We start from the raw sequence: 26,548 nt of genomic DNA, 5'->3' as shown, positions 1-26,548 counted from the left end.
CCCGCCCCCAGCGGCGGCGGTGTGCGCCTGCGCCTTCCGGCGCCTGCGCCCTGGCGCTGCGACTCGCCGCGTCCTGTGGCTGCGGGACTGATACCAGCGCCGGGCTGCGTCTCGGGCGCTCTCCTTGTTGGGGTCGCGGCGGTTTTCTCAGAAGGTTCTCGGCCGTGGCTGCACATTAGGTTCGCCTGGGGAGCTTTAAACAAAATTCCAGTGTCTTCCTTTCTCCAGGCCCGCCCTCCAGTCTAATTCAGTTGATCCGGACGGGCCCGGACATTTGCATTTTTTTTCGTTTTCGTTTCCTTAGTTCGGGGACGTTAAGAACCTGCCCCACCCCCAGCAACCAACCTTCCTGCCCTTTTTAACCCCCTCCTTCTCTTTCTTTCCTTCATTTATTCAACAAACATTAATTTGATAACCTGCTATGTGCTGTTGGGGTCTGTGGGGGGATCCCGGAGTGAACAGGCTTTTGCACTCCAAGAGAGCTCAAATCATGCCTCCCTCCTCCTGCCCTCCTTCTCTTCCGATTAAAGGCACGATGAATCTCATTCCCCAGTAATGCCTAAAATGGATCACCTTCCTAAGGAGCCGTGAGATGCTTAACTAATACACATTTTGAGGTAAGACAGGAACACAACCCTTTATAATGAGGTAACAGTCAAAAGCGTCAGGAAATCTGCTACCCAAATTGTGAAAGAGTATTCAGTATTCCCTTTCTTCAGCAACGCAAAAAACTGTCTTGCTCTCTCGCCTCTTTCATGTTGACTCCTGAACACCTTTGCAACCCTAGTACACCAATTGTATAATGTCATTTGCTATTTTAGCAATAGTGGGTTATAGCATCTTTCTTAGTACCTGAAATTCACTGCGATGTGAAAAAAGCAGTTTGAAAAAAAATTGTTAAGATATGAATCCTTTTCTGTAAAAGTAGCAAAATATAAAACCAGTCTGGAAGAATAGACTCTTTCAGTAATGGTTATTTCTGAGGAATGATCTGAAGATAGGTAGGACTTACTGCTTTATCTACCGTGTTGGGAGACAGTTCTCATTGGGTCTTCTGTATTGCTGCACATCTTGCAAGCAAGAGCACAGTAACAGCTTTTGTTCTGGAATTTCTTTCCAGGGATATTTGTGTAGCAAACAGACTTGAAAGATAAAGACTGTCTCCAAAGTAGAGGGAAGATTTGTTTACTGTCCAGCACAACACAGAAAATGTCTCCCTCTTGGACAAAGGTCAGGCAGGCTGACTGCATGTTATAAAAGATTCAGTTTCATTGTGATGGTTGAAGCTGGATAGGCCCCAGAAAATCGTGTTAATCCATTCCTGTGGGTGGGACCTTTTGATTAGGTTACTGCTGTAAGGTGTGGCCCAGGGTGGGTGTTAATCCTGTTATTGAAAGGAACAACAATAGCATGAAAATAAAAGCCACTGAGTGTAAACGTTGAGTGGACTGTACAAAGCATGGGACTGTAACACAGGGAAGCCATTGGTGGATGATGGACTGTGGTTCCAGGAGAAATATGAGAACATTTTTGCCTGAATGATAACAAATGTATAATACTAATACAAGGTGTTAATAATTAGGTGGGTTGGGGAAGAAATACACCAAATGTAAAATATGGGCTATAGTTAATAGTGTGTATGTATAGATATATAGTGTATGTGTATATGTATATACACACACACATATATTTTTTTCCTGTCCATGCGCATTTATTTTATTTAATTCTAAAAACAAATTCAGTTGTTTCTCCAGGTTCAGAAAGATACATAATTGAGCACAGATTGGTTAAATGACATGGCCAAGGTTTCCTTGTTAATGAAGAAAATGAAGGGGGAAAAAAGCTTACTCAGATTCATATGTCATAAAACTAAACCCCATACTCTTTTTCTGTCCCTCATCAGGAGAAAGGTGGAAGGGTGCACACCAAGAACAGCAGAATGCTGATAATTCCTGAGATTGGGTTTGGCCACGTGGGAGTTCATTTTCTTTTTTCTCTACTCTTGTGTAAGTTTGAAAAACTTTTAAAAGAATGTTAAATTATGAGGCCCTAAAAACTGGTAGGAAACATTTGTATAGACAGGCTAATGTGTACAGGATGGGCCTTTGAGTGGCTACCTCTCCCAAGAGGACCTGCTTTACTGTCCTAGTCTGCTGGAAGCAGGTACCATGAAATGGGTTGGCTTTATACAATGGGAATTTATTCGCTTACAGTTCTGAGGCTGGGAAAAGTGTCCACATCAAGGCATCCTCAAGGCACTGTTTTCTTCCCAAAGAACAATTGCTGGTGATCCTGAACTCCTCTCCCACATGGCAAGGCACATGGTGGCATCTGGGGATCTCTCTCTTCTCTTCTGGGTTTTGTTGATTTTAGCTTCTTTCTTCCATGGCTTTAATTAGTGGTATAATTTGATGATGCTTTCATAGTTTGTAACAAATGTTTCACAACAGTGCAAGGTATTGGTGGTGGGAGATGTATGGAAGCCTTGTATGATATGCATGTTTGTTTTGTAAATTCACAAATTTTACTATACATTTATTGTTTATGTTATGTTCATGTATGAATGATATACTTCAATAAAATTTTATTTTAAAAAAAGGATGAAATTCAGACAAAGAGAGAGAACCAGGGAAGCAAGAAGCTGAAGGCAAAGAAACCCAGAGGAGAACCCAGCAGATCTTACCATGTGCTTTGGAGTCTAGGATCCCAGTCTTCGGGACATTTTTTTAAGCCTCAAATCTGTGTGCTTGTAAGACAAACCCCTATTGTAAAAGCCAAGCCATTTCTGGTATACTGCTTTTGGCAGCCTAGCAGGCTAAAACATCCCCCAAGCTCAGGGTTCCTCTGTTTAATCCAACCACTGTGTGTACAGATTTCACCTGGACTTCTCTGTGTCACCTTATGGAAATCAGAGCTCAGGAAATTGGCACAAACACTGATACTCTGGCTATTGCTATTGCTGTGAGTAATAAAGTCCTTTGTTTCTGACCCAGGTGTCAGAGACAGGAGTCTCATGTCTTTTGCCAGCAACCATGAAACTATGGCAGGCTAACTTACTAGCTTGCAAGGAGTGTGAAATCTTAGACTCTTTACTGTTCTTGACATTCCAGTGCTTCTCAAATGATCTCTGGTGAAGATCCAGAGGTTTTTTTGTTGTTGTTTGTTTTGTTTTAATTTACAATCTGCTGCCAACCAATACTTTTGTAAAAATTGATAAAGATGTTGTGGTATTGTCAAACTGCTATAAATCTCTCAGTTTATATATGTATGTGGTTGTGGGCAGGTAACAGAGTTCATAGTCCACCATCAGCTCTGTGGTCTACAGGTTTTGTAGCAGTGTTGTTTATTTATGTTATTTTTTGCTGTGATGAGAATTATCACTTTAGTAGTTTTAAAATTTTGGTACATATATATGTACGTCCTTCTTTTTAATGATATAATACTCTACCGACTGATTTCTCTACAAGGTATTTATTCATTCTTAATTATATACAATTATTGATTGGTTACAAACAAACAACAAAAACTGACTTGAATTTAATCCAAAAAGAGAGTTATTAGAAGAATACTGTAGTAGCTCACAGAACTGAAAGAGTAGCTGGACACCCAGTGGGCTTGGGGGAGGACAGCTTACTCCCAGAAATCTCAAGAGCAGGAACCCATAAACTTTCTCTCTAGGGTGCTGCCATCAGACATCTCAGTTTTGTTCCTTAGGTGTCTCTGTTTAAGATTTGAATTCTCGATAGAGACTGACTAATTGTTCTGGTATGGATCAGGGCCACCCCTGGTGTGAATCAGGGCCATCCCTTGGACAAATTGCTGTGACTCGGAATAGACTACTCAGGGTCACGTGACCACCTGTGGTAGGATAAAGAGGGGAGAGTCAGAAACTCTTGGCAGCCCCACGAATTCATTCTGGATAAGGGAAGGACAATTCCCCAAACAAAAGAGACTACTGCTACCTGAAACTGGGAGAAAAGACAAGAAGATGGAAACAACAGATATCCACTACACTCCACCCCTTGGTTTTGTGGTTTGTTGTTGTTGTTTGTTTTTGTTTGTTTAAAGATTATTTCCCCCCTCTTGCGTCTTGCTTGCTGTCTGCTCTGTGTCCATTCACTGGGCATTCTTCTATGTCTGCTTGTCTCCCTTTGTTGCGTCATCTTGCTGTGCCAGCTCTCTGCAGGTGCAGGCTGTGAGCTCTCTGCAGGCGTGCGTGGGCCATCAGCTCTCCATGGGCATGGGCCAACTTGCCTTCACAGGAGGCCCTGGGTTTGCATCCCATATGGTAGATGGGAGCCCAATTGATTGAGCCACAGCCACTTCCCCTACGCCCCTTTGTTTTACATTTTTTTCACCATACACATGCACCCTTTTTCTCATATGTATATATAATTCCCTCAATGCCCCTGATTATTTTTTTATGAATAAAAATGACAAAGAATCTAAATTGATAATTCTCCAAAAAAGGTATATGAATGGCCAATATGCACGTGAAAAGATGCTCAACATCATTTTCCACTAGGGAAATGCAAGTCAAAACCACAATGAGGAACCACTTCATACCCACTCAAATGGCAATAATTAGATAATAACAATGTTGATAAGGATATGGAGAAATTGGAACCCTCATGTGTTCCTAGTGGGAATGTAAAATGATGCAGCCTCTTTGGTAAACAGTTTGATTTTCCAGAACAGTTCTGCAAAATATTAAACATGGAGTTACTTTTTTTAAAATTTATTTTTATTATTGTCTTTTTTTTTTTAGAGATAAGTAGATCACACAAAACATTACGTTAAAAAACCTAAGAGGGAAGCAGACTTGGCCCAATGGATAGGGCGTCCACCTACACATGGGAAGTCTGCGGTTCAAACCCCGGGCCTCCTTGACCCATGTGGAGTTGGTCCATGTGCAGTGCTGATGTGCGCAAGGAGTGCTGTGCCACTTAGGGGTGTCCCCCGCTTAGAGGAACTCCACGTGCAAGGAGTGTGCCCTGTAAGGAGAGCCGCCCAGTGCGAAAGAAAAGCGCAGCCTGCCCAAGAATGGCACCGCACACACGGAGCGCTGACGCAACAAGATGATGCAACAAAAAGAAACAGATTCTGGGTGCCGCAGATAAGGGCAGAAGCGATCACAGAAGAACACATAGCGAATGAACATAGAGAGCAGACAACTGGGGGAGGGGGAAGGGGAGAGAAATAAATAAAAAATAAATCTTTAAAAAAAGAGAATTTCCCATATACCCCACTCCCCACTCCCAACCCCAGCCCCCACCCCACTCCTCCACATCAACATCCCCTTTCATCAGTAAGGCATGTTCATTGCATTTGGTGAATATACCCTGGAGTGCTGCCACACCGCATGGACCATAGTTTACATTGTAGTTCACATTCTCCCCCAGTCTATCCAGAGGTCTATGGCAGAATATACAATGTCCTGCTTCTGTCCCTGCAGTATCATTCAGGACAACTCCAAGTCCCTAAAATGCCCCATATCACACCTCTTCCTCCCTCTCCCTGCCCTCAGCAACTCCCGTGTCCACTGTCTCCATATCAGTGATAGAATTAGTTCCATTGCTAGAGTCACAACATTTCTATAGTAAAATACCAGCAAGTCCACTCCAAACCATATTATAGTCCTCCATCCTGTGGACCCTGGGATGGTGATGTCCACTCCAGCTTTAAATTGAGAGGGGACCTAGATCCCACATGGCTTATGGATGCGATTCTCCTGCTTGCAGTTGTAGATGCTCTCAGTTCCCTGTGGTGGTTGACCATTCTCACCTCCCCATCAGTTGACTTGGGTAAGTCCAACGAACTGGAGAGTAGGTGTTGCAACTCTGCTGAGGCTCAGGGCCCAGCTGGCACATGGACAGTCCAGAGAGTCAAGTTTCCTGAGCATATACCAACCCCAGCGCCAACCACAGATTCAGTAAATGTGACAGAAGAGGCGTGTGTAGAGAAGTCACATCTGAGCCCAACTCCAACACATTCAGGAGCACAAATTCCAAAATAGGGCCCACTGGCAAGGCACTGAACTCCAGAGATATCTGTCATGACCATAGAACCTGTATGTCTCCTTAGCCCTCAGGAGCATCAGTACCTGGGGTTGTATCTACTTTGACTGTCTCTGGGGTCCTGCTGAGACGTGTGTAAGCGCAACCCCTCTGAAGACTTCCCGACTCAGTTTGAAGTCTCTTAGCCATATAAACTCGTTTGTCTTTACCATTTCCCCCTTTTATTCAAGATCTTTTTATAGTTGCATCAGCAGCTGGTGATGGTAGTAATCCTTCAGCACCAGGGAGGCTAATCCCTGGGAGTCATGTCCCACGCTTAGGGGAAGGTAATGCATTTACAGGCTGAGTTTGGCTTAGAGAGTAGCCACATTTGAGCAACATGAAGGTTCTTAGAAAGTAACTCTGAGGCACCCTGAAGCTCTAGGCCTAGTTGAAATTTCACGCACACAGGCTCTTAAGTATAGTCATCAGTATCAAAGGCCCATCATTGGACCATCCTTCTTCACTGGTCTTTGTCCTTGCACTTGGGGAATTGTGGCTGTTCCATTGGGAAATGTGACAGAGCTCCCAAGGATGGGAACTCAGCACTCCCTCAGTTGTCATGTATGACTCTATCCACTATGACAATACCCAGCAAACATCCAAACATATCTGTATAAGCTATATGCATGCCCTGGAGAATTCCCTCCCATCCATGCATCCCCCATCAATGACACCCCACACCAGTGCTCATCCCCTGCCATAGTTGAACCCCTCTGTGATCCAAAACTTCTTCAAAAATGAAGCCTAATATATTCCCAAATTCAGTTAGTAGGAAAATGAAATAATATTGACAGGTTTAAAGATTAGAACTAGAATACATAATAATTTAGAAAAAGTAAAAGTAAAAAAAAATTGAGGTATTAAAAATGAGAAATATAAAACTTTGTTTTTGATGTTTTGCCTTTCATCACAGTAATAGGTGTTGCCCTGCATGTACAGTGGAAAGGCAGTCTTCTCCATTATTTCCTCAGTGTCTACATCCTTTTTTAAAATTTTATTTTGTCTTCTAAAAATTTTTAGATCACAGTGAAGTCACATAAACAAAATAGGGGAGTCCTATATACCCAACATCAAACCCTTTTCCCACTTCCCCAGCAATGATCTTTTTACTTGTGGATGTTATATTTGCTATAGCTGATTACAGATATTGAAACAAACCTACCAACCATGGTTCCATTATTGCTTACATTATGGTTTATATTTTAGACTGTACACTTTTCTAAATTTTAGGTTACATTATGGTTTACGTTATGGTTTACATTTTAGACTATATACTTTTATAAATTTTTGGTGAAATTTAACATGGTTTATATCCATCATTGCAAAGATCTTATGGAACACTTCCATTGCCCCCCACTTACCCCCACTTCCATCTATTCTATTCCTCTCTCCCCCTTCCCTCAGGGCCCAAGTAACAACCTCACTGCTTGAAGGACAAGACTCATAGATACTTACAACAATGCTGAGGGCTTGACACTTTAGTCTATCCTCCCCCATTGGGAGCCACCCATGCTCTTAGAGACACACTTTAAGAATAGCAGTCCACCCCAGGACGGGGGTACAACTTTCCCACTAATTGTATGTGTCTCCACCCACTGATATAACACAATATGACAAGATGAGCACTCATACACTCCCTAGAAGCCTGCCTCAGGTGAACCCTGTGCCAGATGCCCCCATCAAACACCTTAAGTAATCCTCTTTCTAAAGAGTTTTTCATTATTACAGTTTTAGCCACATACCTGACAATCTCCCATGTTCACCCCTCACTCTAAACCTTCCCCCCATTTCAGAGTTACTTTATTTTTTAAAGATTTATTTTTAAAAATTTATTTCTCTCCCCTTCCCGCCCTCCCCCGAGTTGTCTGCTCTCTTGTGTCCATTCATTGTGTGTTTTTCTGTGTCCACTTGGATTCTTGTCAGCAGCACCGGAAACCGGTGTCTCTTTTTGTTGCATCATCTTGTTGTGTCAGCTCTCCGTGTGTGTGGTGCCACTCCTGGGCAGGCTGCACTTTTTTTGCACTGGGTGGCTCTCCTTACGGGGCACACTCCTTGCGCGTAGGTCTCCCTTACACCCCTGCATGGCACAGCACTCCTTAGGCACATCAGTACTGCGTGTGGGCCATCTCATCACACAGGTCAGGAGGCCCTGGGTTTGAACCCTGGACCTCCCATGTGATAGGTGGACACTCTATCCATTGAGCCAAATTTGCTTCCCGAGAATTACTTTTTGACCACAATTCCAATCCTAGGTATATACTCAAGAGAAATGAACACATATCCACACAAAAATTTGTACACTAATACTTAGAGCATTTTTCATAAAAACTAAAAAGTGGAAACAAATCAAATAGTCATCAACAGATGAATGAATTTTTAAAATGTGGTATAAACGTACATACAATGGCATATTATTTGCCAATGAAAGGAAACAAAGTACTGATACATGCTACAGCATGAATGAATATCATGTTAATTGAAAGAAGGCAGTCACAAAATATCATGTAGTATATGATTCTACTTATAGCAGATGTTTAAAATAGGCAAATCTATATAGAAAGTAGGCTAATGGTTGCCTAAGTTAATGGGTGATGAAAATGTACTAAAATTGATTATGATGATGGTTGAACAACTCTGAATATAATAAAATCACTGTATTGTACACTTTAAATGAGCAAATTGCATAATATGTTAATTATATCTCAATAAAGCTACTTAAAAATAGTTTAAATTTAAGTCCCATGGAAATCACAAAGAAAATATCAGAGAATATGCAAACTCATAGAACATAGAATACAGGCTACCAGGGTGGGGGCAAGGAGCAATGGGGAGTTAATGAAAAGTGAGTGTGGGGTTTCTGTTTGGAATGAAGGGAAAGTTCTAGGATGGTGGTGAGGGCACTGCAACATTGTGAATATGATTAATCACACTGGAAAGGAAAATTTGTGTATTTGTGAAAGAAAGAGCAGAGAGGGAGAGAAAAGAAAAAGAAAAAAGAAAGAACGAGAAAGAGGGAGGGAGGGAGGAACGAAGGAACTAACTAAAGAGATAAAGAAAATTAAATGCAATATGTGGAAAGCGGATGTGACTCAAGTGATAGGGCTTCTGTCTACCATATGGGAGGACCTGGGTCCAATCCCTGGGGCCTTTCCTGGTGAAAAAGAAGAAGAGCAAGCATGCCCATGAAGTGAGCCAGTGCCCATGTGGTGAGCCAGTGCCTGCACAAGTGAGTCATGCAGCAAAATGATGATGCAACAAAAGAGACAAACGTGAGAGTCAAGGTGAAGCACAGCAGAAATCAGGAACTAAGGTGACACAGCTGACAGGGAACCTCTCTCTATGTTGGGGGTTCCCAGGTATCAAATCCTAGTGAATCCTAGAGGAGAAAAGATGAGAAGACAAAAAGAGAAGTAGATATATTTCTATATATCTATATAGAAGATCACACAGCAAATGGACACAGACAGCAAAAACAGCAAGGGAGGGGGAGGGGGAGGGAAGAGTAAGGGGGAATAAATAAATAAATCTTTTTAAAAAATGCAATATGTGACACTGGAAGGATCTAAGAAGGAAGGAGAAAAGGCACCAAAGGACATTAGTGGAACATTGGAAACATTTGGAATATAGAATGTAAGCTTTATATGGACAGTAAATTTCCTGAACTTGATAACTGTACTTAAGGTGAATACACAAGTGAGTATCCTTGTTTGTAGGAAATGTGCATGAACGTAATATGTATTCATGGAGTATGATGTATGCAACTGCGCTCTAATGTTCAGAAAGTAGATAAATCATAGATTGACTTGGCAAAGGTGGGAAAATGTTGAAATTGGTGGATCTGGGTATCTGGGTAGGGGTGGGGGTATATTGGAGTTCTCTGTATGGGCTTTGTATTATTTTTGCAACTGTAAGTTTGAAATTATTTCAATATAAAAAGTTAAAAAAATAGTTGAACATCAACAATTTCTATTGGTTCTATCTAATTGAATACAGCGATTCCACATACAAATGAAAATGTATCTCCCCCTGTCTGGTGAAAGCCACAGAAAGTCATGTCCAGTTAACACACTCAGCGGGAAGTCAGGGGGTTACCAGTCTCTGGGTCTAGCACCTTTTGGTATGTTCTTCCTTTATTTCTATTGGCATCCTTTCTCATTATTTTATATTCTTGGACTAAACAGTGAATCAAAATACCTCCAATATATCCAACATATAAAGAAAAAAAAAGACAAGGAAATGCTCAAAATTTTCTAGTTCATCAAATGAAGCACTGTGAACTGGTCACAAGACAGATTCCTCCCGCTCCGTTTCACCTGGGCCTTCAGCAAACCACACAACTGGTCTCGATTCTGTGACTAGCAGGTCGGTGATCCAAACCACCATTCCAGTCTTGCACTGTCGAGCTGTGAAATTTCCCATTAACTTCTATTCCTTACCACAGGCGTGGGAATAAAAAGAGGAGCCCCAGGCAACTTTCTCTCCATACTTCTCCATGTCCTCCTTGAGCAACAGCAATCTAATCTCCTGAGTCAGAATAAATCACCCAAAGTTTTTTTTTTTTTTAATAGGCACTGCCCCTTTACTCTGGAATCCTTTTTTTTAAAGATTTCTTTCTTTCTTTTTCTTTCTCCCCCCCGCCCCCATTGTCTGTTCTCTGTGTCTATTTGCTGCGTCTTCTTTGTCTGCTTCTGTTGTTGTCAGTGGCACGGGAATCTGTGTTTCTTTTTTTGTTGCGTCATCTTGCTGTGTCAGCTCTCTGTGTGTGCGGAGCCATTCCTGGGCAGGCTGCACTTTCTTTTGTGCTGGGCGGCTTTCCTTACAGGGCGCACTCCCTGTGCATGAGGCTCCCCTGCACGGGGGACATCCCTGCGTGGCAGGGCACTCCTTGCGCGCATCAGCACTGCGCATGGGCCAGCTGCACATGGGTCAAGGAGGCCCGGGGTTTGAACCACGGACCTCCCATGTGGTAGACGGAGGCCCTAACCACTGGGCCAAGTCCATCACCCACCCAAAGTTTTGCCTATTCATTTATTCCATGAGTAGCAGACTGGCTGGCTGAATTATCACGCTCCCTGATATTCCCCCCATATGGACTGAAACCTCAAGAGTGCAGTTTCAGCGATAAGAAAACAAACATTTTGAGCCTGGATCACCAGGTTTTGTTTTGTTTTGTTTTACTGGGGATTGAGCTGGGACCTTGTAACCTCATATGTGGGAAGTGGCAGTCAACCCTGAGCCACATTGCTCCCCTGAGTTGGATTTTTAGTTTGTTTGCTTTTTTTGTTTTTTTTAGTGAATTCCCACCCCTTCCATGAGATGGCTCCCTTGTCTGTTTGCTGGTTGTCTGTATTTTCTTTTAGGAGGCACTAAGAAATGAACATGGGACCTCCCATGTGGGAAACAGGCACTCAACTGCTTGAGCCACATAGGCTTCCCACCAAATTATATATATTTTAAGGATTTATTTTATTTATCCCCCCCCCCCCATTGTTTGCACTCACTGTGTCTGTTTTTTGTGTACTTGTCTTCCTTTAGGAGGTGCACCAGGTGCTGAACCTTGGACTTCCCATGTAGGAAGGAGGCATCTAATCACCTGAACCACCTCAGCTGCTTGTTATGTATCTTCATTGTGTCTCCTTGTTGTGTCAGCTTGATGCATCAGCTCACTGTCTTGCTCATCGTCTTTAGGAGGCACTGGAAACTGAACCCAGGACCTCACATCTGGGAGGCGGGCACCCAACTGCTTGAGCCACATCTGCTCCCGATCCTGAATTGTTTTTTTTTTTCTTTTATTCTTTTCGGATCCTGAGTTTTTGATGGACAATTGACTATTGCTGCTGCACTAACTTAATTCAGAAAGGGGTATATTTGAGGAATATTGCATAATTCCTAGCACTGAAAGAGAAGTTAACTAGAAGGACAGAAACCAGAGGCTCTCAGCTGCAGTAGCTCAGTGACATTATCTCTGGCCTGCTGTATCTCAAACAACTCAGCCCCAGCCCTTTTCAAAATTCAAATTTCTAGGAAGCAGATGTGACTCAAGCAATTGTGTTCCTGCCTACCACATGGGAGGTCCCGGGTTCAGTTTCCAGTGCTTCCTAAAGAAGATGAGCAAGACATGAGGTGACACTGTGGGCAGGTACAGTGAGCTGAGCAACAAGAGACATGATGAAACATAACGAGTCACAACAAAGCAGGGAGCGAAGGTGGCTCAAGCGATTAGATGCCTCCCTCCCACATCAGAGGTCCTGGGTTCGGTTTAACAGTGCCTCCTGAAAAGAAGAACCAGCACACGACAGACACAGCAAATGCAAACAACAAGGGGCTGGGGAGAAATAAATAAATCAATAAAATAAATCTTTAAAAAAAAAGATTCAAAGTTCCAGGAGAGAATCTAAATGGACTAATGTATTAGTTAGAACTCATTTGTGGAAGAAAACTTATTTAAGTTAGTTTAAGTAAAACACCCATGCAAATGAAGGCTTTATTGGCTCACGCAAGGGGGAATTCCAAGGATGTACTAGCTTCAGATGTTGCTGAATTAAAGGCAACATTGAATATCATCAGATGGATCTCTGTCTCTCTTTCCATTCTCCAGCAAACCCTCCCACGTGGTGCATAGTAACCACAGGGAGTACCACACTGAAAATGTACTTATTTAGTAACACAGTGGAAAGAACCTTTTCTTTCTCAATAGTTCCCCTATAAATTTACAGGATAGAATCTGATTCGCCAGGCTTTGGTTACCTACCCACCCATGATCTAACTTAAAATGGTTACAAAGCTTAAGTGCTTTCTTTGGCCAGGCCTAGGTTACTTGACCAGTCCTGGAGCTAAGAAGTAAGGGAAGCCCCATTAAAAGCATGTGGAGGGAAGTGAATGTGGCTCAAGCAGTTGGACACCCGCCTACTACATTGGAGGTCCCTGGTTCAGTTCCCAGTACCTCCTAAAAAGGAGATGAACAGACACAGAGAGCAGACAGTGTAAGAAAAAGGGTTAAGATTAGCCTTTGCATGAAGGTGAAGCTAAACTGGCTCTGCAGTTAAAGTAAGGAGGGAAAAGGGCTCTAACGACTTTGGCACCAAGTTTGAAGGTAGCACCAAGTTCTAAAGTGGCACCAAGTTTGAAAGTGGTGGGAAGCGGACTTGGCCCAATAGTTAGGGCATCTGCCTACCACATGGGAGGTCCACATTTCAAACCCAGGGCCTCCTTGACTGGGTGGCAAGGTAATTTGAGTAGCCAGGTCTTGGTCTCACACCCATCTTATTGTCTTGAGACCAGAGACAGGGACATGATTGGCAGCCACTACACCCAAGAGCCAATCCAGGCTTTGTGAAGCCTGAAGGATATGTAATTTGGGCAAGTCCTTTTTAAGAAAAAAAAAAAAATTGTGAATAACAATATTAGGTACCAAAATGAATATTTATTTAGAATGAGAAATCACAACAAATTACAAATTTTCAGAAGTTGTCAAATTCCACAAAATCCAGAAAAATATTATTTTATTTAGCTGCTTGCTACAGTTAGGTTATACTTTTTCTTACATATTTGGTAGCATATGTATCTGGCCCTGCACCTTTGTGTCAAGATACCAGGAGTTGAGTGGGCAGTAGGAAATTCCCGGAAGCCACTCTTAACTGTGAACCACATAAATATACCCAACCAAGCAGAAGCTAAATGTAGCACTCAGCTTCTCCTAAGCTGCATCCCCCAGTTGCCTATGTGCACATTACTCAACACCAAGGAGATGGGCTGGTGTGAAGCTGAAGTTAGAGTAGGAAAAGAAAGAAGTCTTAATATGTTGTGGTTAAAATATCATACCTTTGTAAATTTTAAAAAAGCATGACAAGAAAAATCCATCGTTAGGGCCCTCTCAGCTCCAGGAAAAGTGTCTGTGTAAGGGAAGGATCCTGAAGCTTATGCTTCATAAGCTTCGTGGCAAATCTGACTCCAACCAGAGCTGACAAATTTGGGAAAAGACAAATCATATCAGCTATCCACTATACCTATGAAGTTATGTTTGCTTCCAACTATGTGCTGTGCAATACAATGTGGCATTGAACATATTTTTACATATATCATGGTGCCCAGATTTTCATAGGATAGCTTCTTGAAAGTAATATTCCCTGTCATTATATATATAGTTTTTTGTTGCATTTTGTTTTTTTTAAAGATTTATTTATTTCTCTCCCCTTCCCCCCCACCCCGGTTGTCTGTTTTCTGTGTATATTTGCTGTGTCTGGATTCAATCCTGGACCCCAAGCACCTCAAAAAAAAAAAAAAAAATTCCAATTTTCCTGAATTTGATAATTCCATTGTGGTTATTTAAGAGCAAGTCCTTATTCGTAATGATACACACTGGAATGTTTAGAGGCGAAAGGACATAATTTCTTTACTGTAAAACATATTACTAAAAAAATATTTAAAAACCACATTCTATTGCAGTTCGTTTAATGGGGTTTGTATTATTTTTGCAAGTCTTCTCTAAGTTTGAAATAATTTCAAAATGAACAGTTGAAAAAAATCACACGTACTCACTCATATATTCAGAGAAGTAGCAAATGTGGCAAAATGTTAACATTTCGTAAATCTGGGTAAAGATTTGCAATTCTGTATTTGAAATTTCTTAATAAAAAAAATCTTAAAGACTCTTTGGAGAAAAAGACATAATAAACCGTTTGTTATTGTATTTGTGGCCTCCGTACAGTCTTTTATGATGTAATTAAAAAAAAAAACATGAAGAGTGCAATGTAAATCTGCTTTACCCGTCCCACTTTCACCCCCCACTTCCCGACTCCAGAAACCCCCGCCGAGTTCCTTTTGCATCCTATCGGGGAAAAAAAAGCAGAGAAGTGTTTTTCATATGAGAAATTTTTAAAAGAACTATTTTTTTTGAGAATCATTTTCTGCTTGGCCAAGCAGCCAGCCGCCCAGGCCAACAACCGACGACCACCCACCAGCCTGAGGCCTGTGGCTCCGGCCAGGCGGGGCTGGGAACCGCTATTTCGCGCGGCATGCCGGGTCTGTAGTCTTCCCACCCGGCAGCTACTGCAAGGCGCCCTGGGATCGCCCGGCCCCTCCCTCATCTCGCGATGCTCCTTCCCTCAGGCCCTCTGACACCCCCCCAAAGTGTTTTTCAAATTCACCAATGGGCAGATAGCTTAGGCTCGAACCAGCCAATCGGAATGCGGAGCCACCGGGAAATTTAAATCGCGCCGGCCGGCTGCACGAGCCACACAGTCCTCGGCCTGAGCCGTGGTGGACGTTTTCGCGGCAGTCGGTCTGCAGCCTGTGAGCCCCGCACCGCCTCTTGTGGAAGGCCGACCCCGCTCCACAGGTACGAAGACGGGCCGCAGCGGTAACGGCTGGCCCGCGGGCCGCCCTCCGCTTGTGGGAGGGGCGAGAGGAGACCGGGGCGACAGGCCGGGCCTAGCTTTGGCCTCCCTCGTTGGCGCAGCCTCGGGGACGTCCTTCGTTAACCAGGCTTTTAGTTTCGCAGTGCGGGTGCTTATCCTTTAGGGCTCCGAAACTGCGAACCGCAACGAAAGCCTGTACGCCTAGAGGCCCTGAGAGACGGGGTGAGACAGGCCTGAGGGCGAATGTCCCGGGAGGGCCCGGGCCGCCCTTGCGCCCCCATCCTCCCGGGGTTCAACGCTACATCTTCCTGCCGGCGGGGGCAGGGGCTGTGGAGGCGGCGGTTGGAGGAACGCTAACATTTAGGCCCTGGATTGGCTGATTGTGTATCACAAATTCCTTGACGAACATAATGGGGCTAAAAATAGCAAGTTGTGAGGACAGCTTTTACTTTGGTCACCTTTCAAAGACTGCTCTCGGTTTTTTAAGCCTGAATGAGGCACAGCTGATGTCAGCCTCATTTAATAAGGACATAGTTCGAAATCGCCGGATTTAAAAATGAGTGCAAGATGCTTGAGATGCAGAACCAAGTTCTCATTGACAGGAAATGTCATGTAAGGTTCCTTAACGTAATGATCCAATTTTTTCTTTTAATTTTCACGTGTAGAAAATGTACTTATTTTAGCCACTTAAAGACGTACAAAGATAGAAGCTGCTTGTTTTGCTTTTTAAAAAATGTGGCTACTAGGAAACTTAAATTTATCTGGTTCCTGTTATATTTCTGATTGACAGTTCTCCAGAAAGCCTCAAGCTCTGCCGAGGGGAGGGGACTATTATCCTTTGGTCAAAACTACTTTTTTTCTCTAATACAGCAGTGAGGATTCGATATATGTTTAGTAATTATGTTCTTATTGACAAGGCACAATGATAAAAGAGAAATGTTTTTTTCTCTTCTCCCACCCCATCTTCTAGCTTTCTCCCTTTGTCTCACAACCATGTCCACCAATGAGAATGCTAATTCACCAGCTGCCCGCCTTAACAGATTCAAGAACAAGGGGAAAGACAGTACAGTAAGTACCTTCTGTCCCCTTCCATATGATACTTTTTAAATGGGAAGATGTTTGGGAAGGGATCAAAACCTTGGGGGAATTAACAAAAATGCCCTCACTTGGCAACAAAATCTAACCTGAATAGGTGAAACAATAAGTTATCTTTGCTCAAGGAAATGAGGCGGCGGCGAATAGAAGTTAATGTGGAGTTGCGGAAAGCTAAGAAGGATGACCAGATGCTGAAAAGGAGAAATGTCAGCTCTTTTCCTGATGATGCTACTTCTCCATTGCAGGAAAACCGTAATAACCAGGTAAATAAATTCAGCTCATGACTTATGGTTACCAGACAATGGTATGGGGCTGTTTTTCTTAGAGATTTAAGTAACATTCCTAGCCTGTGGTTTTAATTGTCAAATCTGTGAAGATCTTTTTTCTGTTCCAAACAGTAATCTTTGTTGGGCTTTCTTGCCCACTCATCCATAATCTACTAATCTGCGGGTTCCCAGGTCTTCCTTTAGCTCTGATTTTCTTGTCAGTTTTCTCTGCATTTCTAGTAGAGAAATTAAAGTTTTTTTCCCCAATGAATACCTATTGTGCTATAGTTCTAAAGTACTATTATGCTCAAACCCCATCATCTCCTTATAGCGCTCACTAGTCAGCTCAGCAGAAAGACTCTTACCCTGAATTCCTGTAGCACCAGCACCCTAGATCTGCACCTAGAATACAGAATAAATGTTATGCCTACAATTTGTTTTATGGTTATTTCTCTATTTGCTTAAGTTGTCGGCTAAGAGAACACTGTCTTTTTGAGTAACCATTACATTTGTTCTAGCCTTCTTTCATCTGAATCGCAGCATAATAGCATCCATATTTAGATTGTAAGCTTAGATCTGAAAATTGCCAGCACATTGCTTTTAACTATATCCCTTTCCTCCCCCAAGGAAACAACTGACTGTAGGTGATTGAGTAATGTGGGAATAAGCTTAGATTTCCTCTAATTCATTTTTAAGTTGTTCACAACCATTTTTAGTGACAAAATGCTTGGGTATCCTAAAACTTGAGGCTTCAGAGAGTCATGACACCAAGTTTGAGAACCATTGTACATATAAAATAACAAATGTGTGATTAACAGCAAAAGTAAATGTAGTAACTGATTATAAACCTAAAAATGTCTTCACAGTGGTGTCACTAATTTCAAAAATAATTTGCAAAACTAATTCCACTTTTTTTCTAGGGCACTGTGAATTGGTCTATTGATGACATTGTCAAAGGCATAAATAGCAACAATTTGGAAAGCCAGCTCCAAGCCACTCAAGCTGCTAGGTAGGTCTTGTCTGCTCTGTAGCAAGGGTAGCCTAAAAAATTCAGACTTAATTTTTTTGTGTGCTTGGGGAAGGGGATAGGCACGAGGTCTGGGTAGAGGAGAGATTGTTACTCATAGGTGTAGTTTTATTAGAAACTCCCAATACAGTTAATTACTTAACTGTAAATCTCTATGATTGCTTAAAATGCCATCTCCAGTGCTAATCACTGTTAACCTTTTTTTTTAAGGAGTTAGCGGGGAATGAACCCAGGACATGGGAAGCAGGCACTCAGTCACTGAGCTACACCTGATCCCCACAGTCAACCCCTTTTGGCCTGCCCTTTTTTTTTTTAAAGCTGTAAAGTTTTTGTCAAAGTGCTATTTCAAGTCAGTGAACAATGGGAAAGAAGGGAAAAGAAGGGAAAGAAGGAATTATTCAGTAAGTAGAACTAGCCATCCATTTAGAAAATAAGATTAATTTAATTTAGACCCAGCCTCCTATCATATGGCAGAAAGTATTCATTTTCTCTATAGCTTGACAGCTTGCAGAAAAACAAATCCAAATTGTAAAAGATCATGGAAAAGATATTTAACCTCACTAGCATCCAGGGAAGTACAGATTAAATTAATAATAAGAGAGTGACCCTGTCAGATTGTCAGCATTTTTAAAAAGTAATAGGGTTGATAGAGCTGCAGAGAGGAGGGTCGTCTATATTACTGGTAGTATTTCCATTTTTAGTAAAAGGAGCTAGTGATACCAAGTACAAAGCACATTGCAAATTGTCTGTTAAGCTTAAGAAAGTTTCAGGAAATCTCAATATTTTAATTGGGTTTTTATACAAACTTGATAATCACCTTTAATTTTTTGTTTCTTTTTCTCTTCCTTAGGAAACTGCTTTCTAGGGAGAAACAGCCGCCTATAGACAACATAATCCGGGCTGGTTTGATTCCAAAATTTGTGTCCTTCTTGGACAGAACTGATTGTACTCCCATTCAGTTTGAATCTGCTTGGGCACTCACTAACATTGCTTCTGGGACATCAGAACAGACCAAGGCTGTGGTAGACGGAGGTGGTATCCCAGCATTCGTTTCTTTGTTGGCATCTCCCCATGCTCACATCAGTGAACAAGCTGTCTGGGCTCTAGGAAACATTGCAGGTATTTTCATTTAGAGTTCTTTTGACTGACTAAACAAGTGAGATTGTAAGACATGTTCGTTGTTAAAAATAATAGTGTTCCTTGAGTCAGATTTTGAAATTGATTCAGGATCTTTTTAGGAGTGATGAGTGGCATCTACAAAAGGCATCTTAGAGACATCTAAGTAAATGAGGTTTCTGAGAGAGTCCACTAAGTCCCTGAACAGTGATGGTGCCAAACAAGTAGATAGGATGGAGAAACGGACTTTAGCCCAGTGGTTAGGGCGTCCGTCTACCACATGGGAAGTCCGCGGTTCAAGCCCCGGGCCTCCTTGACCCGTGTGGAGCTGGCCCATGCGCAGTGCTGATGCGCGCAAGGAGTGCCCTGCTACACAGGGGTGTCCCCCGCGTAGGGGAGCCCCATGCGCAAGGAGTGCACCCATAAAGAGAGCCGCCCAGCGCGAAGGAGGGAGCAGCCTGCCGAGGAATGGCGCCGCCCACACTTCCCGTGCCGCTGATGACAACAGAAGCAGACAAAGAAACAAGACGCAGCAAAAAGACACAGAAAACAGACAACCGGGGGAGGGGAGGGGAATTAAATAAATCTTTAAAAAAACAAAAACAAAACAAACAAGTAGATATGATGAACCTTTCCCTTTTTTCAGGTGATGGCTCAGCTTTCCGAGACTTGGTTATCAAATATGGTGCAATTGATCCTCTGTTGGCTCTGCTTGCACCTCCTAACATGTCATCTTTAGCAGTAAGTTACTAACATCAATAAGTTTATTTAATCTTGATTCTAATTTCCCCTTTCTCCCATAAAAGACAGAACCTCTCATTGATTTTTTTTTTCCCCCTCCCAGTATAGTTACTTACGTAATCTTACCTGGACACTTTCAAACCTTTGTCGAAACAAGAATCCTGCACCCCCTTTAGATGCTGTTGAGCAAATTCTTCCTACTCTCATTCGTCTCCTGCATCATGATGATCCAGAAGTATTAACAGATACCTGCTGGGCCATTTCCTATCTTACTGATGGTCCAAATGAACGGATTGAAATGGTTGTGAAAACTGGAGTTGTGCCTCAGCTTGTGAAGCTCCTTGGGGCTACTCAATTGCCAATTGTGGTAAGTTAACTTATAGATTAGAATATAAAGTACAAGGAGCATAATCAATTGAAACTAATATCGCAATGTTGCCTATTTTGGGCCATGTTGGGCTTCTTACTTGCAGAACTTTTATAGTACAGATTCTTTGAGCAATGCTGTAAAATGTAACTGTCAGCATCAGCAATTTTTTTTTCCTTTTCAGACTCCTGCACTAAGAGCCATAGGGAATATTGTTACTGGGACAGATGAACAGACTCAGGTTGTAATAGATGCAGGAGCACTTGCTGTCTTTCCCAGCCTGCTAACTAACTCCAAAAATAATATTCAGAAGGAAGCTACCTGGACAATGTCAAACATCACAGCTGGCCGTCAGGACCAGATACAGCAAGTAGTGAATCATGGATTGGTCCCTTTCCTTGTTAGCGTTCTTTCTCAGGTAACTGAGTTTTAGGACTTAGTAAAATGATTGTTTGCATTTACGTACTTAGGGATGGGCATTTGGTAGAGCTGTGCTTGGTAAAATAAATGTGCAGTGTTGGGTTTTACTTGCTAAATTTTAGCCAGTAATAATTAATCCCTCTCATTTAAGATCCAGTAGCTTAATGTTCAGTCATTGTTTTGTAAAGCATTACTTTGGAATTCTCTTTAAGATCATTTTCAAATAAACCCTCTTCCTAATGTTTATTAGGCAGAGTTTAAGACACAAAAGGAAGCTGTATGGGCTGTGACCAACTATACAAGTGGTGGAACAGTTGAACAGATTGTATACCTTGTCCATTGTGGAATAATAGAACCATTGATGAACCTTTTAACTGCAAAGGATACCAAAATTATACTGGTTATTCTCGATGCCATTTCAAATATCTTTCAGGTAAGCCTAACAATGTGGCATTTATTTGAATTTGGGCTTGATGATAATCAGTTTACTATTTAGACTGGGGGAGAGCATCTGAGTTTATTCATTAGTAAAACACAGGATTAGAAAGCCTCTCTTGGTAAGAGCACAAAAGAGATGACAAGTGGAAGCTATGGCAGTTTTTGGAGCATTTAATACTGAATTTTTGTGAACTTAAATATGAATGACTTAGTTTTACCTAATGTTATTTATTTCCAGTTCCATCCCTGATTGTTCCAAGTATGCCAACACATGGTACTTTGTCAAAGTGATGGGTAGATAGGCCCTACTTAAATTTTTATTTAAACTTCTGATTATAGAACTTTTAACATACAGAATTTTTGTGTAGATTAATGAGCTTTCATGTATCCATCACCCAGAGAAGATAACTATTGTGTGGCCAATGATCTCACTTGTGCTCTAGACTGTCTTTTCAATGATTATTTTTGTTAGAAATACGTAACAGTACTCACGGATAAAGTAGAGTGTTCAGAGTATATCAGTAAACTTCAAAAAAATTTTTATTTTAGGCTGCTGAGAAACTAGGTGAAACTGAGAAACTTAGTATAATGATTGAAGAATGTGGAGGCTTGGACAAAATTGAAGCTCTACAAAACCATGAAAATGAGTCTGTTTACAAGGCTTCATTAAGCTTGATTGAGAAGTATTTCTCTGTAGAGGTAAGTAATGATGGTAATATTAACAACTTGGGAAATACAAATGTAGTGTCAGACCCATAAGGTTTTTTACTTAGAAAAGCATTCTTTAACTCATTCAGAACCTACCCCTCACAGGCCCTCATGGATTGACCAGGTTTCAGAAGCCCTCTTTTTAATGTATTTTTTCCCTCTATTTCAAATATTAGAATATTGTGTAGGATCGAAGGTAAAATACATAGACAAAGACCTTAATAGAGCTGAGTGGATGTAGCTCTATGGTTGAGCACCTGACAAGGTCCCTGGTTGAATCCCCAGTACCTCCTAAAATAACATAGGCTACCATTTAGAAATGTGCCATATTTATGGCATTATATTGTCTTTTAAAATATATGTGTATATATACATTTCCAGGAAGAAGAAGATCAGAATGTTGTGCCAGAAACTACCTCTGAAGGCTATACCTTCCAAGTTCAGGATGGTACTCCTGGGACTTTTAACTTTTAGATTGTACAACTGAGGTATAAAGTTGTTTATGTACTATGTTTGGTATAAGTTTGTCTTGCTGTTTCTCTACTAAGAGCTCTTTTTTAAATGTGATTTGTTATGTAGCACTTTTTACAACAAAACTATACTTGAACAGTTCCAAACTGTACATACTGTATGAAGCCTCTCTTCAATGTGTTTCTTATTTCTATGTGGAATTTCATATCTTACAGTGTGTCCTGTAAATAAAGATTAAATTCCACCTTTTCTTCATCATGCCCTCTGTTGCTTTTCTAATTTGGGACTCTTAAGAATGCAGATGAAGGGCATCCCAACCAAAGCTGGTTAAACTACTCACCTCCAGAGGTAGTTGTTTTTGTAGACATCATTGATGGAGGGTTTGTGCTGTTATTAAACGTACAGGGTACACTTTTTTCCTGCCTACATCTGAGTCCTGACTTTGCTCTAGGCAAAAAAAGGAGACTTTTTTTGGTACTGTTGGTACTTCCAGACTTCATTCTCTTCATACCAAGCAGGGAAAATTTCAGAAGTTTTCACAGAAGAATGGTTAAGAGTCCTTTGCCAGTGTCTCCTCATGTCTCACTGGCCAGGGAGATGGGATATAATTCTTAACTGTAATGATACTCTGAAAAGTACTCTTGTCAGTTTCTCTTTTTCAATTAGTGGAAAAGTAATGAACAAGCTAACCCTCTGCTGCTGAAATATGACTTTGAAACTCATGACGGCTTTGGCTGACATTTTTTCCCATAGAAGGTAGCCATAGAAGCTAAGGGCAGGGGTTAATATGAATGGAAGACTAAGTTGCAAATGAATTGTGACCTTTAAGGCATACTATATGCAGTAAATGATATTTTTCTAGTCACTAATGGATTAGTGTGCAACAAACTTCCTCTTACCATCCCTTAATGGCTACAAACGAGAATTTTTCTTCCCGTTTCATGGATGTGCATACACATTTTGTCCTTTCAGTTTAAACAACCTTTTAAAGTTCCTTTCATGTAACAATGTTTAATATTTATCTTGTTTGAATGCTAGAAATAGGGAGCACTTAGGCTTAATGCTTATTTGAAGCACCACCTCCCCACTACATGTTCCTAATGTGGAACACTAACATTCATACACATGGGCCTCCTAAGCTTAGGACATGTCTCTTAGATCCCTGGGTTTTCTCAGTTTTGCTTTTTTTTTCTTCGTATTCAAATATTTCAATAAGGGGAAGGAGAAGAGAAATACTTTAACTCCTATAGCTCCCTAGGCTACCCTCCGCTACCCACCTTTTCCCAACTACTACTTAGTCCATGCCTCCTACCGTCCTAACTTTGCCCAAACATGAATCCTTCCTTGAATGCTGGGTCTAAAATTTTTTTTTCTTTTTTTGGGGGGGTGGGGGTGGGCAGGAGTTGCTTTTTATTGACTTGGAGATGGGGTCTGCAATGAAACCCCTTTGGGCTTACGCCTGTAATCCAGCATCCATTCCCTGCGACAATAGTGCAACCCTTGGGATAGTCTTGCAAGCTCCTGCCTTTGGACTTTTATCCGAATCTGGCCTTTCACTGGGGAGCAGGGCAGCCAACCGCGTAAGACCAGTTTGGGAGCTCTGTAAGGGATCTTTAGTCAGAGGGGTTAGCAGCCAGGCCCTGGCTGAACTGCCTCCTGGACACTTGCCAGCATAGTCCCTAAAGCCTGGATCCAAAATCTTTAAGAAAAGGTAGTGTAGAGGTAAACCTTTATACCCTAGGTTTTTGTTTTAAGATAGAGGGAGCATAATGACTTTAGAGAGACTAGAGTAATAATACACTTAGATAACTTCATAAGGTTTGGATTTACAGGCATCACTAAAATGTAATAGGCAGGGAGTGGACATGGCTCAAGCACTTCCTCCCCTTTGGGAGGTTTTGGGTTCAGTTCCTGGTGCCTCCTAAAGAAGATGAGCAGGCTGCAACGAGCAGACACTGCAACTGCTGGAACCAGCAGACCCTACAGTGAGCAGATGACACAACCAGCAGGGAGTGGAAGTGGCTCAAGTAGTTGGGCACTTGCTTTCCACATGGGAGGTCCCTGGTTTGGTTCCCTGTACCTCCTAAAGAAGATGAGCAAACAGATGAGGGAGCCATTTTGGGGTTATAAAAATTAGAAATGAATGGGCAGAAGCAGCTGCTTGGCAAAACAAAGCAAAAAACTAGTTTCCTTGGAGTTAAAATTAGTTAATGTTGGGGAGATAACAGGAATTTCATGAAGCAAACATCAAAATATAGCTGAGTAATTTCCTTATTGCAAGAATCTTTATAAAATGTAGCAATCATTAAAAGATAAAGATTTATACCATCTGACCAGGCAACCCACTTCTTGGTATATGCCCCAAAGAATTGAAAGCAGCTTCGTTGAACTTATTTGTACACCAGTGTTCATGGCAGCATTAACATTACCATAGCCAAAAGGTGAAAGTAATCCAGGTGTTCCCTAGCTGACTAATGGCTAAACAAAATGTACTACTCATAACAGAAAGGAATGAAGTTCTGATACATGCAACAATGTGGATGAACCTTGAAGACATGTTGAGTGAAATAAATAAAAAGACATTGTATAATCTCACATAGAATAAGCAAATTCATAGAGACATTACAAGTTACCAGGTGCAAGGGTTTGAGGGGTATGGGGAATTGCTTGGTGGGTGAGGAGTTTGCTTTTGAGGTGAATTTGGTAATGGGTGTTGGTAGCACCATATTGTGAATGTGATTAATATCACTGAATTGTATACTTGAAAGATTTAAAAAACAGGAGATTTTGATCGTATGTTTCACTGCAATAAATTTTTCAATGTCTTTATTCATCCCCTGCTCCCCTCCCCCCACTGTTTGCTGTCTATCCATTTGCTGTTTGCTGTCTGTGTTCATTTGCTGTGTGATCTTTTGTGTCTTTCTTTTTGTCTTCTCGTTTTCTCCTCTAGCCTTCACTGGGATTTGATCCTGGGGACCACCAATATGGGAGAGAGGTACTCTGTGGCTTTCCCCATGTCCGTTCCTGGTTTCTGTCGCGTCTTGCCTTGACTCTACCCTCTATCTCTATTTTGTGGCATCATCATCTTGCTGCAATGCTGTCCGGCTTTCCGCGCGGTGGGCCTGGCTCACTGTGCAGGCACACCTTTACCAGGAGGCTCTGGGGGTGGAATCCGGGTCCTCCCATGTGGTAGACAAGCCCAGTCACTTGAGCCACATTGTTTCCCTGTCAAAAGAGTTTTTTTGAGGGCAGAAGAGGAATTAAATTTTGAACAAGTCTATGTTAAATGCCATGTTTTTGTCAAAATTTGAAAACAACTTTGGTGTCTTTAGATACCTAAGTTCCTATTAAATATTTGGGACAGTTTCATAATGCTGTAGGATTTGCATGCATCAGCTCTCTTAAACTGATATTCAAGCTTTTCACAATCATAAGTGTCTTTCTCCATCCTAGTCCCAGGAGGTGGTGTGGCACCATGGAATGGAAGACTGGAGCCACTTTTGCCTGGATTCGAATCCTGCCTCTTCATTGTGGTGCCATGTAACTTCTGGACAGTTATTTAACATAATGAACTTCAATTTTCTAACTATAAATAGAATTAAATGAGATGGTACATTTACAGCAGAACAATCATTGGCATAAATAAGTGCAAATACTAGTTACTGCATGATGTAAATATACCAAATAAATATTACTGCCATAAAACTGATTCCCAACCTTAACTGCAAAGATCTCTTTTAGTTCTTCCATGGACCCCTGTTTTGATACCTTTTACCTATTAGGTTAAGTTTCAGTATTAGCACTCTTCAATTTTTAAGTCGGTCACAAATAAAAATTAGCATGAGATAACCAGACTGGATTGTTTCTACATTGAGTTACAGGATTCTACCCAAAAGCTGGATATTTTGTCAGCCTTTTGGCCTTTTTAGAGGCTTGACATTAGCTTTCTGAAACATTGCAAATGGCTTGAGACCCACAGTGACTACAGTTGTGGATCAGCTTTTATTTAGCCCTCACAGCTATCCTGGTGAGTGCTCCACATTCTCTTCCCATGTTGTTTCTCTGAATTTTAGTGGACAGAATAATTGGAGCACCTCCATATCTAACTTCTCATTGGCCATGAGAAAAGCCACTTAAGGCTTGAGTGGAGCAGATGTGGCTCAAGCAGTTGAGCACCTGCTTCCTACATGGGAGGTCCTAGGTTCAGTTTTCAGTGCCTCCTAAAACAAACCCAAAAACCAACTCAGGGGAGCTGATGTGGTTCAGTGGTTGAGCGCCGGCATCAACTTCCCACGCACAAGGTCCCAGGTTCAATTCCTTGGCCCTGGTACCTAAAAAAAAAAAATACTGTTGAGACAGCAACAAAAGAGCTGTATTTTCTACTCTGCAGAAGCTTTAATGTTTAGCATTTGAATAGATTAAGGCGGAAATATTGAAACTTTATCCATTAAAAAAAGGGAATAGGAGGAAGTATCAGGTGAACA

At 41.7% G+C, this 26,548-nt stretch overlaps 1 protein-coding gene across 4 annotated transcripts; it reads left to right on the top strand.

Moving 5' to 3' along the window:
• The first annotated feature begins 47 nt into the window (after window positions 1-47).
• On the top strand, window positions 48-22,319 carry KPNA2 (karyopherin subunit alpha 2). Of its 4 annotated transcripts, XM_058284550.2 has the most exons (13): window positions 48-179; window positions 531-617; window positions 1,904-2,006; window positions 16,386-16,483; window positions 16,636-16,773; window positions 17,697-17,785; window positions 18,654-18,922; window positions 19,566-19,660; window positions 19,764-20,027; window positions 20,212-20,445; window positions 20,698-20,880; window positions 21,435-21,584; window positions 21,975-22,319. In XM_058284550.2, the coding sequence occupies exons 3-13, from the start codon at window positions 1,940-1,942 to the stop codon at window positions 22,065-22,067; spliced, it is 1,680 nt and encodes a 559-aa protein (XP_058140533.1). In that variant the 5' UTR covers window positions 48-179; window positions 531-617; window positions 1,904-1,939; the 3' UTR covers window positions 22,068-22,319. The 4 variants fall into 4 exon arrangements, with proteins under 4 accessions (XP_058140533.1, XP_058140532.1, XP_058140534.1 ...); XM_058284549.1 differs by lacking the exons at window positions 48-179; window positions 531-617 and adding an exon at window positions 1,195-1,230; XM_058284551.2 differs by lacking the exons at window positions 48-179; window positions 531-617; window positions 1,904-2,006 and adding an exon at window positions 15,264-15,396.
• The last annotated feature ends 4,229 nt before the right edge of the window (window positions 22,320-26,548 follow it).

Source organism: Dasypus novemcinctus, chromosome 21 (genome assembly GCF_030445035.2).
Source record: "Dasypus novemcinctus isolate mDasNov1 chromosome 21, mDasNov1.1.hap2, whole genome shotgun sequence".
NCBI lineage: Eukaryota > Metazoa > Chordata > Mammalia > Cingulata > Dasypodidae > Dasypus > Dasypus novemcinctus.
The sequence above is the reverse complement of the archived record's forward strand: the minus strand, read 5'-3'. Positions and strand labels throughout refer to the sequence as shown.

Excerpts from the sequence above, each read along its gene's own strand:
- KPNA2 (XM_058284549.1), top strand. The coding sequence starts at position 1,210 with ATGTCTCCCTCTTGGACAAAG. Across the intron at positions 16,484-16,635 it reads ACAAGGGGAAAGACAGTACA|GAAATGAGGCGGCGGCGAAT; the intron begins GTAAGTACCTTC and ends TCTTTGCTCAAG. Across the intron at positions 20,446-20,697 it reads TTGTTAGCGTTCTTTCTCAG|GCAGAGTTTAAGACACAAAA; the intron begins GTAACTGAGTTT and ends AATGTTTATTAG.